Raw genomic sequence first — 14,650 nt, 5'->3', positions numbered from 1 at the left:
TTACATATTTCACAACCCAACACAGAGGTCAGTTCAGAGACATTTCTCCACTGAAACATAAAATAAGGCCTGTGTCTCAGATTACTTAGTAACCAGCAACATGTTTTGGTGATGGGTCCATCAGAAATATAGATTTAGTTTAGTTTTATCTTCACCAGAAAAAAACAGTGTGGCCTCACAATATATATCTACTTTTTCAGATCACATTTTGGCATCTTGCATATGTAATCCTAGGGTTTATTCATATTTTATCTCTGGCTATGTGACTCCTATTAGTGGTCAGATCAGAATTTCTGTGTTTTAAATACACTTCTCGGCTGATATCACTGATGACATCATTCAGTGTTCACAGCCCAGTCAACACAGAGTTTAGGTAAACAGTGATAGGGGTCGGCGGAGCGATGAGGAAATTGTAAATGTATGACATAAATTGAATATGAAGAAACTTTGTTCCAAGCTAAGAAGGGAGGGAAGGAGGGAAATGTTGTAAAAAAAGAAAACACTTTTCCAAGAATATGGGCCCTAAACGACCCTAAACATGGCTCCATTTTATTTATTTGTCCCAAAGTCACAGATGTCACCAGTGTCACATACAGGTCACTTATAATCATATGATCACAAAGAGATCAACTCTGACTAAAACTAAACATTGGAATTGAGCAATTAGGGCCCGGGAGTTTTTAAAAAAAAATTAGAATATTTATTGTAATGCAAACATTTAGAAATACAAGAAAAACACCAATGCACTTTAATCTCAATACTCACTTAGACTATCAACACTGTACCAGATTAAATGTACAGCTTTATCAAATAGATAAATGACCCCAGTGTTGTTGTTTACCTGAATGAATAACAGGTGTTATGATCCCAAGGACAAAAACCTGCTTGTAGTTTTACGAGACTGTTTGGATACAATGGAACACTGAGCATGGTACACATGTACTGACATCAACATACCATTAAGGTGATTGAGTAACATTTGTCAGTCTATGAATAATCATAGGGAAGGGGGGAGGTGGCACATTCCAGCTCTGAGTAGCTTCACTCATTGGTGGGAGGCAGATACTGTCTATGCCTGCACATCACATGCTCACTTTGCATGTAGCAGATTCCCCGGTGGAGGTGTTATAGTTTGTCCCCTGTAAAAACAAAGACCTGGGTGGTGTTCTGTGTTCTTCCTGTGGAAGAAGATATTGTTGTTTTGCTTATTGTGCTTATCTGTCTGTTTCCTAATCTTATCAGGATAGAAGCAGGGTAATGTATAGTGAGGAGGTTGATATGTATACACAGACATAACAACGGCTATGATAGTATCAGGTGACATAGCTATGAGCATGCTGTTACAGTGTACACTTAAGAAACAAATTCAAACATAGAAAGGAAAACAACGATAATAAATATACATGGTAGCTACTTGATAGTACACATGAAGGAAAACAAAAATGAACCAGTAAAACACAGATATGATCCACATTTTGGAATTTGTGCACAGACATCACTGTCACCTGATGGCCTGTTGTGATTTTATTTAATAGTAGAACAAATCTACTGACATTGTACATGTTTGACCCAATAATAAAGGATATATTCAGTAAAGTCAGGAATACCCCACAAGACTGAGTGACTGATTGCTGTAATTGAACTAGAAAGACCAGTTTGGCTTGATTCTTGTAGAGGTCAATGGTCCAAATTCCCAAACCCCCCAAGAGAAACTCTGCACCAAACAACAACATCATCAGCTCAATGCATTACTTACCTACCTACCTACCTACCTATCTACCTACCTGTCTATCTGCCTGTTTACTTGTCTGTCTACCTATCATCTACCTCCTCTGTTGTGGGTTCACGGTGTCCTGGTGTTTGGGGGCGTTTGTTTGTGACCACTTGTGCAACATAGAACGAGGCCAGGAACTCAATTGGTGCTCACATGTCGCTGACGTCACAGACAACACCCCCGACCGGCCTGCTGACGTCGTGCCCTCTCTCGAGTTCACCCACCGCTGGCTCGGTGCTCGGCTGACATTTTATAAGCCGGTAGCATCACCCGGTTCTTCTCTTTCGAGTCGAACACCGAGGTTAACGTCTGTATATAAACGATCATGGTGGCTGTTTGAAGGCAAAATGACGCAGAGAGACACGCTGATGCATCTGTTCGCCGGGGGGTAAGTCGCTTTTACGCTTTTTTAAAAAAAGGAAACAACGTGTTCTAAGGTCACATTTATCACTGTCATCAATCCTGAGCTCAGTGAAAACAAGTGTATTTTAGCTTAATTCAATCCTGGCTATGTCGGAGTCATTCAACCGCATGAAGCATTTAGCCACCTCGCTAGGTTAATCTATGAACCTTAGCTAGCTCGCGTTAGCCCTGTGTGTCCTCTGCGATGCTATATGAAGCCTAACACTTCCCGAATATATTTCTGTTGTTATCTGACATAGTGTTGGAGTCTTAACTAGTTTAATTCCAAATTGTATTGAACGACAAGAATAGACGAAGGGTTTATATTTTGGGTTATTTAACGTGTTTTAATAAGAGATATTTTACGTATGATGCAACGGAAGTTTGCCAACGTTTGCTAGCTAGGCTACCATCTATCGACCGAGCTACACCGGGTGGTTTTGTTGTAACGGCGCAGTGGGACTCGGTGTGATTCACGGGACAACACGCCTAATAAACACCGGCAGGAACCGGTTTGTGTAAAAGTGGCAGCGTGTGTTGTGTATCATCTCCGCCATGACTGAACGTGGCGCAGTCACGAGATCATAGCGCCATGTGTGTGTGTGTTCTTCTACTATTATATAACACCAGAGTAGACACACACGTTGTACGAAGCCCTTGCAGTCGGGTACATTACATAACATATCTGGCCCCGAGGCAGCTGAGGCAACGGGTTCTGATTTAACGTTATGTCTTTGCCATTTCTTCATTTGAACGCCATTTTATCTTCTGGGATGGACGTGTAAGGTGATTGATCACCAGTCGCCAAGGAACGAGCATAATGTCCTTTGTATTGCACCGAAATTAAAATGGAGTGAAAACAATCCACCAGCATAATGAGATTATTAGGTTTGTTATTGTTAACATTGTTGTACATGTTGTACTATGTTTCTGGATGGAGGTGTGGCATTGATTAGTTAATCTTTTTGATGGTTTGTCCACTTATGTCACTCTTAGTGTCATCTGAGGTAAATATTGCTGCAGCTATTAATACTTTAATGCAGGATGTAATGTCTCTAAAGCATCTTGTTACTTTCACTTGGCCTGCGCTGTTTGTGCCCGCCCTAGTTTTTCAACTGACAGCAGGCACCCTAGTTTCATTGTGACTACTCAGGGTTGTATAGCTAACAATCGATTGGTCAGTGTGAAACTGGGTCAGTTTTTACTGCTAAGGTGTGACAGTGCGGACATGAGGCGGCTCTGAAGCTTATCTGCCTCAGGTTTGGAAGTAAGCTCAGCTGTCACTCACATGTGCTACAGACCTGGTTTGTGAGTCTAAACAGCTTCTTAACCAAAGAACTCCTACCATGTCCACTTAAGTTGTGAGCTGGAAACCTTTGCACACCTGATCTCTTGGTTTAATACAGCAAGTAAATAGGCATTGACGATAATTATTCATAACGCTTATCCAGTGGCTGTGCAGCTGTGTTATGATGGAAAACAAATCTCCTCACAGTCAAAACTCAAATGACACGGGACATGAGAAGTACGTTAGGCCTTTGTTGTTACGATAAACATGACGTACTTGGCCGGTGGGATACGGTGTTCTGTGTATGCTAAAGACTTCACAGTGTTGGGGGGGGGGGGGGGGGGGGGGACATGTCTCTTCTGTTGAGACATGTCTGCAATATTCTGTCTCACTGATGCATGGAACAGGGAAAAGACAATGTAAAACATAGATTACCATATATGTAATTTAATACAAAAGCAGCATTATAGCCTCTTATTGTGGGGAGCTCTAATATAGTCTACAAAATCTGCAGTTTTATAATGGACTGATCAATTGTTGGATGTAAATGTGCCTCTTATATACTCTTACCCAGTATTTATCAACATTACAAGACCATTAACCTTATTGTTTGTGTGTGTTTGTCCAGATGTAGTGGCACAGTGGGAGCCATTGTGACCTGCCCCCTGGAAGTGTTAAAGACACGGCTACAGTCCTCCGGCCTCGCCCTCCGTCCTGTCTTCCAGGTCCAGATGGGCACTCTGAGCGGTACTGGAGTTATCCGACCAGGAACTGTTACACCGGGGCTGCTGCAGGTCCTACGGTAGGTTTGTTGTTGTTAACTTAGCAGTGAGGCATGGCAGTATGAGAGCTGTCCTTTAATGTGATAGTACTTTTCCACCAGTAAACAAATGTGCGTGCGAGTGTAAGAGTTTTCCTGTCGCAGCTTGTGCACCCTCCCATGCCAAGACTGCCAATTGGTCTAATTGTCAGATGCAGTCTTGAGTGGTTGCTGAGTGGCTCCCTGTTGAGCAACTCCAATGTGCCGGCGTCACAAATTTGCCAACATTACATCTCTTATGGAGCATTTGGATAAAGCTCTCTGCAGTGCCTGTGATCCACTCCAGAGAGGCTCTGCAGAGCTCCTCTGCTTTCTGCAGTCATAATTATAGTCCTAATCCTGTCCTGCATGCAGGGAGGATTAGGTTATACTGCTGTTAACCAGCTGTTTGGGCAACAGAAACATGCAGAAATGGAAACAGGCCACCAGGCCTGAAGGCAGAGGTATAAGTGGTCTGTGGCATAAACTGGCCCCCTTTATGAGCCAGACTCAGGGTTGGAAAACTCTAAAAGCACTCTAATGAGCCAAGAGGAACCAGGGACATCTGCATGCAGGGTGCTATGTCTGTGAAATGACGTTATCCTCTCAGACAGGCCGGGCTGCAGTCAGACACTTGTTATCTCAACCTTTAGGCTGTGTAACTTTGTACATTTACAATGGTAACATTCAGTCCTATGTCTGTAGGCACATAGAAATGCAAAGTATGTTCAGTAAAACAGGCTTTACTGAAAGCCTCCTCCCAACAACGCTCTTGGCAGACATGTGTAGTCTGCTGAATGAAGGCTAAAGTTGAGCTAAAACGCACACAGGGCTGTGGCTGACGTGACAGGCCAAGTCCTCCTGAAGGGACAGGGTCCAGTGTAGATATGCAGAGACCTGCTTAAGTAAACAGGATGGGTGGTGGAGTGATCTCAGTGGTTGATTGGTCTTTTTAATTTCCAGAGTGTCCAAACATCATCCTGCACAGACTGACAGAACTGACAAATATGAAAACTTACATGTGATCCTCTCTTTGCTCCCATCTCAGGTCAATCCTAGAAAAAGAGGGACCAAGGTCACTTTTCCGTGGCCTAGGACCAAACCTTGTTGGTGTGGCCCCATCAAGGTACAGCCAATGAGAGTGTCTACTGTCAGAATGTGTTTTATTTACCTGGAGGGAAATGTTTGTCTTGCTCAAAAGCATCTGGGTTGTGTGTTCTCCATGGCGGCTCTGTGTGACAAAATCCTGCAGTTGTTTGCCAGAGCAATGTAAGAATTAATATGGCATCAATATCCCAATATCCAACAGTTAGTGATTATGATGCCATTGCGTAATCAGCACAGCAGAACCTTTACTGCTGCTACTTCAGTTGTTTCTTTCACTTCTATTCTGGCTGACTTAGGTGTTCTGTTATACACGCATTATTTTGAAATGACTCTCTAACATCTGTCCACCTGATGTACACATGTTAAGGATCAATGTTTGACAATGGCAATATCCAGATAGTTGGATAATAATTAATCTATCTAATAATGTGACTCATGCACCAAGTCATAACTTCAGTATCAGCTGCCCACATCTTGTCTTACCTTAAATTCCAACTTTTTATCCACTTTTACTGCCAACAAAGTGTTAATAATCACAAGTGTTCTGTTGTAGCTGGAAGTTCAAATACATTGTTAGTATATAAAAATAATATAACTACAAAATGAAGACTTACTAAACTCATTCTAGCCAACAGACTTTGAGACTGTGCAGTGGAAAATGGGACGGTCATATATTTATTTTCCCCATGGTTAATGGATAGCCACTGTGTGTAAGTGAGTCCACTGCTCCCGCGGGCCAGTGGCCATTTTGGAAAAGGTCAGGTTAATCTAGAGGAGCTCCACTACTATCTGTGGTCTGTGGTGCCCGGTGCTTATTCAGCTCATTCTGCAGCAGGGACACAGACCTTTCCAGAAGCACAGCACAGAACAGACAGTAGCCAGCAGACTGCTCTGGATACTGTGTCAAAGAGCCACATTAGGACATGAAGGACAAAACCACACAGCAGCCACAGAGACACATTCACATGTTGAAAGAACACGAAGGAATGGCTGAACACTGTAAATCTTCACACTTGTTGGTTGTGGTGCGAGTTGTAACAGTTTATGTTTGTGTGTTTCAGAGCCATTTACTTTGCTGCATACTCCAAATCTAAAGAGCTGTTCAATGGGCTGTTTGTCCCTAACAGTGGGCCTGTGCACATGTCCTCTGCTGGGGTCGCAGGTGAGCATCTGGATGTGGTAGACCTGTAATAATGTTAGATCTGATTAGAGGGGCTGTAACATTAGAAACACCTGTGTCAGTGCTCTGTTGTATTGACAGTTCCTTGTTCTGTCCTCTGTCCTCAGCTTTTGTTACCAACTCTCTGATGAATCCTGTCTGGATGGTGAAGACGAGGATGCAACTTGAAAAAAAGTGAGCACACTCTTTGTTTTATTACATCATTCACCCCCACACAGATTTTAGTGTATTTTTGTTTTTGAAAAAGAATATAAATATTTAGGTTTGAAATTACCCCTAATGTGACCTTTAGCAGAAACATTTAGCATTCTGTCTGCACAACACCGTCCTTGGATTTTGCAGTGTTGAGGGTTGAGCATGTGACCTGGCTCCATAAATACTCGGTGCTGACGCACTGTTGTACGTGCAGATGAGTCTATATTTATATTGCCAAGTACAGGGCAGTAGTATCATGTGCAGTCACAGGACCCAATGTTGCACCCCATCCTGCACCTGTCCTTCACTGCAAACTAGGGGCTTTGTGAATGTAGCTCATTAAAAAAGATTGGAACCATTCAGTGAAGCCGTTTGTTCAACCTAATAATGGAACTAATTAGTGATTTCAAAACTGGAGTAATTAATTATGCAATCCTTGGACTAATGAGCCACAACCCGTTTGACCTTTCAGAGCCCGAGGAGAGAAGAAGATGAACGCACTGCAGTGTGCGCGCTATGTTTACAGAACGGAGGGGATCCGGGGCTTCTATCGGGGCCTGACCGCCTCGTACGCCGGCATCTCCGAGACCATGATCTGCTTCCTCATCTACGAAACACTGAAGAAACAACTCGCCAATAGCCATTTCACCTCCGCAACCAGTGATGGGGAGAAGCGGGCACACGACTTCCTGGGCCTCATGATGGCAGCTGGTTTTTCAAAGGGATGTGCGTCCTGCATCGCCTACCCACACGGTAAACACACACACACTGTTATTCCAGCCACTGTTAGTCTCATACAACATGGCTACCTATCCACCAGGGACAAGTATTTTTAAATGACTTACGTTGGTCTCTCTCTGTCTCCACAGAGGTCATTCGGACCAGACTGCGTGAGGAAGGCAGCAAGTACAAGTATTTCTTCCAGACGGGGAGGTTGATAGCGGTGGAGGAAGGCTATGCAGCTTTTTACAGAGGACTCGTTCCACAGCTCATTAGACAAATCCCTAACACAGCCATCGTCCTGTCCACGTATGAACTCATAGTCCATCTGCTGGGAGACTCAAAATGAAGACATCCGGCTTGCCTGATGTACGGTGGAGGCTGTGCAATACCCAAGGCTCACTGGGCAAGAGACAATTGAGAATGCAGCACATACCTTTTTTTATCTGGTGCAAAAGAGACTTTCATGGTGGAATTGAAGCAGGTTGTACTGTTATCCAAAGAGCTGAATGCATTAGTTTATTGAAAGCTTATTGTAGAAGTTAATTGAAATAACTTATGGAGTCAACGGTATGGATAAAGACTCCAAACCCGTGAAAAAAGGTCATCTGCTCAGAGGAATAGTGTTAAGTTAACTAAATTATTTTATGTTTTGTTATTGTATGGCAATTTTTTGTTTCCTTATCCGATTCATGCTGAATGTACAAACAAGACTGGCAGTTAGGTTTCATTTGAAGGGAAGGAAATGAGAGATGGTACTACTTTAGTTCTGTCTGCAATATCATGACCACAAACTATTTTGAGAATTTCTGTTTGTTCTTTCATAAAAAATGTGCTAGTTTTTCCAAGTATGAATCACAGAAATCATATCATATTTTTCATTGATATTTACAGCCTAATCTGTATGTTATCTTTGTAACAAGGACGTTCACCTTTTACAATACAATGGCAACTTGGATGTTTTTTTTGGACCAGTGGCTCAATAAAATGCATCTACAAATGACATCAAACAGTGTTGGACCTTAACCCCGAAGTAATGATTCTGTTAAAAAAACTAACACAATGGTAGGGCAGGGTTTGTGCACAGCCATGACTTGACAAGTCTTCCAGGTTTCCGTGTCCTCAAAGGCACTGTTCAGCTCTGTTGAAAAGCCGTTCAGAAGGGACTCCCAGGTCCCAAATTTATTCAAGTATTTCTTTTAAGCTTGGTGAGATCTTTTTTTGGAACTGATTTGAGATTTAAATGATATTCCACTATATGGTATCTTTTCTAATCTCTTTCTGTCACATGGACTAGTGAGAATGCATGTTGTTGTCAGTTATGCGCTGTTCCTCCTACACCCCCAGACACTTGTAAACACCTCTGTGTCTGACTAGACGTGACATGGATTCCTGACAACACACTGCTGTTCAGATATTTGCTGGTCTAGAAAGAGAAAATGAAAGCAAAGTTGTAAGACATCCTCTTGAAAAGAGTCATGTGAAATCATATGACAACTTATCATCTCTCTTGCATAGCTGTGCCTTTGGAGGATTTACTCTCATTGTCACCTCTGAGGAAAAAGGCGCCTGACCAAAGCATTCAAACTGGCATGAGTTGTAAGATCATGAGGGTGAAACGCTTACTTTACTGGGGTGTCTGCTGTCCAGATGATTTGGATGCTTTGGTCACGTCTCCAGTGGTGACCGGGGCCTCCAGTTACCACCAAGCACGAGAGCAGGGTTAAAGCAGAAGGAAGGAAGTCTTTCTGTGGCTCTTATGTTGCATTTTTATTCATTACAAGCGGGGAGTGTTTTCTCTCATCCTGTTATGCTTTGACAGACTCAGCTGTTAAACATTTACAACTAATCTATTGTGGCAGTGAAGCTCAGATTCTCAGCGTTGATAAATAAAGGACAGGCTGCTCTTCAATCACTTTCCCTGCTGCTGAAGAGCACTTTGGATAGACAACACTGCAGCCTTTTGGTGAAGAGAAGTGTCCAATGCAGGTTTGCCACTCCAACAGCCTGACTGATTCAAGAGGCCAAAGCAAACAAAAGATATACGTTGTCAGCATAGAAGCCACTTGCGGACATCCCCTGCTTAGGCTTCCTGTTGTCAACCAAGTGTTGGAATACAATTCAGTGTATCAGTGTGTTATAAGGCTGTCTGGTGGTATGATGTGGATTTTAATTTTGTATTTTCATTTAGATGCTCTGACCCCAAGGCTGCCAGGGGTTATGCATAGGGTTGGGGTCACAGCTAGGGTTAGGGATGGGTTACAGTTAGAGTTAGGGTTAGGTTTTCAAGCCCCGAAAATGTCTAAATACCACATGTCAACTGCCTCTCATGCACAAACCCTCACTCTAATGCACAACCTCGTCTGGTTCCTGTATCTAAAAGGAGTACAAGGGTGCATGTCGTAAACATAGTACTGAATAAGAGGTGTGCACTAACTTAAATTGGTTAATTCTAACATTATCTCACTACAATACTAGGAATTTAATTAGTAACTGTAATGATTTAGGTGATTTCTTAGTAACTTATCTCAAACTGCCCCTGTCTGAGCCTGAGTTTCCTAGCTCCGCCCCTGTACGGGTGACCATTGACCTCTCCCACGGAGGAAAGCTCAATGGTTTACAATGCTGCCCCCTGTCGGCCACGGGCAGAAGAGAGCCACCCCCGCCTCCCCCGTTGACGTGAGTGCGCCGCCCTGACGGCATGTAACATAATCCCGTCTGATTCATGGACACGTTGTTTCTATGGACTCCTCAACACACGCGGACGGGAGCAGTCATTACGCGTCAACATGCCAACATTTCTAAATTCTCCTCGACGAAGCCGCGCTGTCCGGGTTAGCAGCCGAAGCTAACTTTCCGCCTGTTATCCAGCCTGGTAGCCGTTAGCCATGTTAGCCGGTCCGAGCCTCCGGAGCGCACAGGGGGTCTAATGGTTTGGAGCACCGGGCAGCATTCAGCGGCTGTCGGCGGCATCTCGAGCATCCTTCCACCCGGCCGTGTGATGGAAGGGTGAGGGGAAACATGCTGGGACTCCTCCGTATCCTATTCACGGGTAAGCTAAGGCGGCTAACGGTGCGTGTTTACCAGTTAGCTCTGGAGTCACGACAGGAAGGACTCACCAGGTTTAGGAGTCGTGGTGGTTTGAGGGGATAACCGGCTATTAACGGCCCTTAAGGTTAGCGCCATCACACGATAAGTAAGCAGGAAGATAGAAGTGATAACGCCATGTGTTGTGTTTACGACCCGTCTCACAACATGGAGAAGTGAGACTCTATGACTTTACTCATTCTCACATCTTGTTCGCTATCTATTCTTGCCTTTCATTTTCCATTTCCCCCCCCCCCCCACAGGTTGTTTTTTAGTTCTTTGGGATAGACTTTCTGCTTTTGGTAAGTAAGAGTGAGTAAAGAGCTGTAACTGTAATCCAGTGTAAACAGTGAAGCTAATTAAAGCAGCAGCTGTGCTTTCTGCCTCTGAGAACTTCTCCTCTCCTCCACAGATGGTGTACGGATCAGACTTGTGAATGGGGACAACAAGTGTTCTGGGAGGGTTGAGGTTCTCCCCCATAACCAGTGGGGGACGGTGTGTGATCATGGCTGGGACCTGCGGGAGGCGGATGTGGTCTGTCTGGAGCTGGGCTGTGGTTTAGCAGAATCTGCCCTTCACAGCGCAGCGTTTGGTGCAGGAAGCGGAGAGATCTGGCTGCGACACATCCAGTGCTCGGGACACGAGTCCAGCCTGATGCGCTGCGCTACTGTCCTCCACGGCAACCCGCACTGTACCCATGACAACGATGCAGGGGTCAAATGCTCAGGTGAGTGATGAGCGAGTGATGTGACTCTTTCTGCTTAATGAAAACATTCAGAATAACAAATACAGTACAGTAACATTCTAGTTTGTCTGTGTTATCTTTAGCACCATGGTTGAACAGGCCTTGTTTTTGGTTCCAGGTACTCTTTTAATGCCCACCCTCTCCCTGATGTCGCCCCATGCCGTGTTCTCTCCTGGAGAGGCCGTCCGCTTCAGCTGCAGTGTCCTGCTGAGTCACCACCTCAGCGACTTCCACCTGTACAAGCGCGGCGTGTCCACCCCACTGGTGACCCAGCGGGTGGACCAGAGCCAGACCAGGGTGGAGCTGACCCTGTCCGACCTGGAGACGTCCCACCAGGGCAGCTACAGTTGTCTGTACAGGATAAAAGGCAGCTCACCTTCGCAGCTGTTCAGCTCCCCACTCAGCAACTCCATCAACATCACTGTGGGTGAGTCTGACCTGCACCACACACAGCCTAGGTGCCTCTGCAGCGACAGAAGGCCTTTCTCTTAGCTCAATGCCTTTGTGGAGAAACTCAGCCTGAACCTGAAATGACGCAGTGAGTTTGGGTTTGTCTGGACTCAGATTTCTCTTCATGTGCTTTGGCTTGAATTTGTTTGATTCATCTGCTTTTCCTGCCATTCTGTATTTTTCTGTGTATGGTTCTTCTGCCTCATGCAAGATTTATGATGTCATTACATCACTGTACTTTTGTTACTGATACTGTAGGTCCATTTATGTGGTTCTGTTTGGGAAAACTGATATTGTGAGAAGTTCATTATGAGTGAAATGATATTTTGTTCACATTCTGGATTGATCTAATGTTTGTTTACTTGCCGGCTATGAACTTGAGTGGACCTGGTACCAGATTTTTTGGTTCTTCTTAGATTGTTTGAAAAAAATAAGCTGATGATTAAGGGGACTTCTGGGTTCCCTGAAATCAAGGTGAGGGTAACCCAAACAGTCTGGGTTATGATGGACAATATGATAGACGTCCTAACCTTCACTGCCCCACATGGACAGTGCGGGACGTCTGCTCGTCTGTAAAAACCTTCTAACGCTCTCTAAAATGTCTCTCAGTGGAGCTCATCACTCCTCAGCACTGGTTCAACACGTCCATCGAGGCCCCGGTTGGTTCCGTCATCAAAGGCCACGGTTTCAACATCACCTGCTCCACGCAGCAGCAGTACCCGGGAGGCTCCTTCCAGCTGCGCCTCATCCGCTCCAACGGCACCGTGCGCCAGTCCCTGCCCGCCCTCACGCCAGCCGTCACCTTCACCTTCCCCAGCGCCCAGACCTCCAACGAGGGCTACTACTACTGCCTGTATCGGGTGCAGCTAGGCGGACGCACGTTTGTCTCCAGAGAGAGCCAACCCCTGCCTATATCCATCAGAGGTAAATGAAACAGGAAGGGGCAATAATGCGCCTGTATTGATTCTTTATGTTTAGTCTTAGGAGCTATAATTGGATGGCGGAGGATGGTGCCAGTTACTGAGTTGTGCCTCTCGGTTTGCGTTTTCCCCCCTTTAGACCCAGATCCAATACTGAGCCCCATGGTGATCAGCTGGCTGGTGTCTGGCCTGACGTTTGTCGTGTCCGTCATCATCATCATCGTGGTGGCCAAAGTGCTGTGCAACAAAGAGAAGAAACCCTCTGAGCTGGAGAGAGAGACCAGAACGTGTAAGTTATTCTGCACAGCGCCTCCTTTCTGCCTGCATCAGTGTCTCTAACCTTCATGTGGAGACTTTGGGAAGCAGGTTGAGTCACTAATGTAATTCCATCTACAGGTGTGGACAATACTTATGTTGCCTTAACGATAAACAAGTTGTAACAGGATCTGCACAGGTGAGGAACGACATCACGACAATAAACACATTTCCTTTGACTTGTCTTTGTGTGTGTGTGTCCATGTTAATCAGTGCAGCCTTCTGTTTCCTCTCCTCAGTCAGAGTGGACTTCCCTGAGCTCCAGTTGGCTCAGCCTCTCCTCAGTGGATTCAGAGCGCAGGGACGAGGGGACAATTGAGTTGAAAAGAACCAAATTTTGGTCGCTCATTCACGCTTTTGCAAAAGGCAAACAGACCAATAAAACCAGCTGGATCCAGTTCACTACGGTCCAGCCCAGGCACAACCCTTTACTGAACAGGACCTATGGAAGACTGCAGTGTGTGTGTGTGATGGACACGGCCACATGAGACCGACGGACGGTGGGAATATTTCCTGATCAAAGTGGATACTGACTTATCTTAGACTGGTGATAAACACTTAACTGGGTAACTGTGATGAGTTCCTCTGGACTCTGTGTACAGGCTGTATAAATAAATAGTTTTTATTGTTTTTAATAGTTATTTATTGGCAGATAACACTAATGAACAGCTCCACTAAGCTTACTATGTACCCGCTTCCACAGATCAATTACCTTTCAAGGATTAGAGGATGTTTTTGTATTTTTAGCCTCCCTACTATGCATCTTGTGTCATTTGCAATATGTACATTACTTACCAAGTGTGTAAATATATAAAGTGCCATGGATTAAACTGCTGGCCGTGTCAGAGGTTCTGTGTTCTGTGGATTTGGTCTCAGTTTGACTTTGACAGTCTGCAGGTATTAAAAAGAAATGTCAAACCTCAGGTGTCTGAAAGTCTGAAGTGTGTGATTCCTCCTGGTGAATGAGTTGAAACGGCTCATCTTTATATTTACAAGCACTTTAATTTGAAGTATAAAACAGCAATCCAAAAAAAATGAACAACCACAACAGCAAAACACAGGAGTGAAGGTTTCGGATGATGTCATACAGAAGCGAGCCTCTGAATGCTGCTGATGGCATCGTGGTGTAAACATGACCTTCTAGCAACTCGACCGTTTCTACCCAAACCAAAACTTGACCCTACACAAACACTAAGGCACTTACAGCTGATCTCACTGTTCTTTAACATTTCTTGGGTATTTTTCCATAAATAAAAACTTTCAACACTGATTATTATGAACTGGTTTGGTAGGATTTAATACAAACATTTGACACTCAATCATGCATTTACTGATCGCTACAACATTCAAGGGAAGAACTCAGGTTTTTGCAGTAAGGACCTTTTGTAGGGATTTGTTCTTGAAATTGAAATCTAAACCTTTTTGAGTGAAATGGTCCTTTAGAGTCACATCTACTTTAGCAGTGGCACAGAACCTAAGGATGGAAACTTTATATCAAGCAGAAGCAAGAGGGAAAACTGCTATTAAAATTGCTTAAAATATAGCATTACCTACAATAACCTCAGCAATGTCTCAAAGGTATATCAGAAAAACACCGTTAGATTAAAATAAGCAGTAAAGTATTACAACAGCCCCGAACACAAAAAGCTTTCTTTGTTTTGTTTTGTT

General features: G+C 44.3%; 2 protein-coding genes across 3 annotated transcripts; both read left to right on the top strand.

Moving 5' to 3' along the window:
- The first annotated feature begins 1,979 nt into the window (after nt 1-1,979).
- Nucleotides 1,980-8,281, top strand: slc25a33 (solute carrier family 25 member 33). Its single transcript, XM_076171220.1, has 7 exons — nt 1,980-2,162; nt 4,093-4,266; nt 5,312-5,389; nt 6,432-6,532; nt 6,658-6,724; nt 7,218-7,498; nt 7,615-8,281. The coding sequence occupies exons 1-7, from the start codon at nt 2,122-2,124 to the stop codon at nt 7,812-7,814; spliced, it is 942 nt and encodes a 313-aa protein (XP_076027335.1). The 5' UTR covers nt 1,980-2,121; the 3' UTR covers nt 7,815-8,281.
- Nucleotides 8,282-10,110: 1,829 nt separating this feature from the next.
- Nucleotides 10,111-14,076, top strand: LOC143016745 (uncharacterized). Of its 2 annotated transcripts, none has more exons than XM_076171218.1 (8): nt 10,111-10,517; nt 10,816-10,854; nt 10,965-11,279; nt 11,416-11,724; nt 12,357-12,671; nt 12,807-12,956; nt 13,064-13,121; nt 13,226-14,076. In XM_076171218.1, exons 1-7 carry the CDS (start codon nt 10,487-10,489, stop codon nt 13,105-13,107), a joined length of 1,203 nt encoding a protein of 400 aa, XP_076027333.1. In that variant the 5' UTR covers nt 10,111-10,486; the 3' UTR covers nt 13,108-13,121; nt 13,226-14,076. The 2 variants fall into 2 exon arrangements, with proteins under 2 accessions (XP_076027333.1, XP_076027332.1); XM_076171217.1 differs by having other exon boundaries at nt 13,222-14,076.
- Nucleotides 14,077-14,650: the final 574 nt, after the last annotated feature.

This window comes from Genypterus blacodes, unplaced genomic scaffold (assembly GCF_046128005.1).
Source record: "Genypterus blacodes isolate CSIRO-AG114 ecotype Tasmania unplaced genomic scaffold, CSIRO-AGI_Gbla_v1 ptg000241l_1, whole genome shotgun sequence".
Taxonomy (NCBI): Eukaryota; Metazoa; Chordata; class Actinopteri; order Ophidiiformes; family Ophidiidae; genus Genypterus; species Genypterus blacodes.
Note: the sequence above shows the minus strand (reverse complement) of the source record. Positions and strands in the feature narration are given on the sequence as shown.

Excerpts from the sequence above, each read along its gene's own strand:
- LOC143016745 (XM_076171218.1), top strand. The coding sequence starts at position 10,487 with ATGCTGGGACTCCTCCGTATCCTATTCACGG. Across the intron at positions 11,280-11,415 it reads TGCAGGGGTCAAATGCTCAG|GTACTCTTTTAATGCCCACC; the intron begins GTGAGTGATGAG and ends TTTTGGTTCCAG. Across the intron at positions 12,672-12,806 it reads CCTGCCTATATCCATCAGAG|ACCCAGATCCAATACTGAGC; the intron begins GTAAATGAAACA and ends TCCCCCCTTTAG.
- slc25a33 (XM_076171220.1), top strand. The coding sequence starts at position 2,122 with ATGACGCAGAGAGACACGCTGATGCATCTGTTCGCCGGGGG. Across the intron at positions 2,163-4,092 it reads ATGCATCTGTTCGCCGGGGG|ATGTAGTGGCACAGTGGGAG; the intron begins GTAAGTCGCTTT and ends GTGTTTGTCCAG. Across the intron at positions 5,390-6,431 it reads GTTGGTGTGGCCCCATCAAG|AGCCATTTACTTTGCTGCAT; the intron begins GTACAGCCAATG and ends TGTGTGTTTCAG.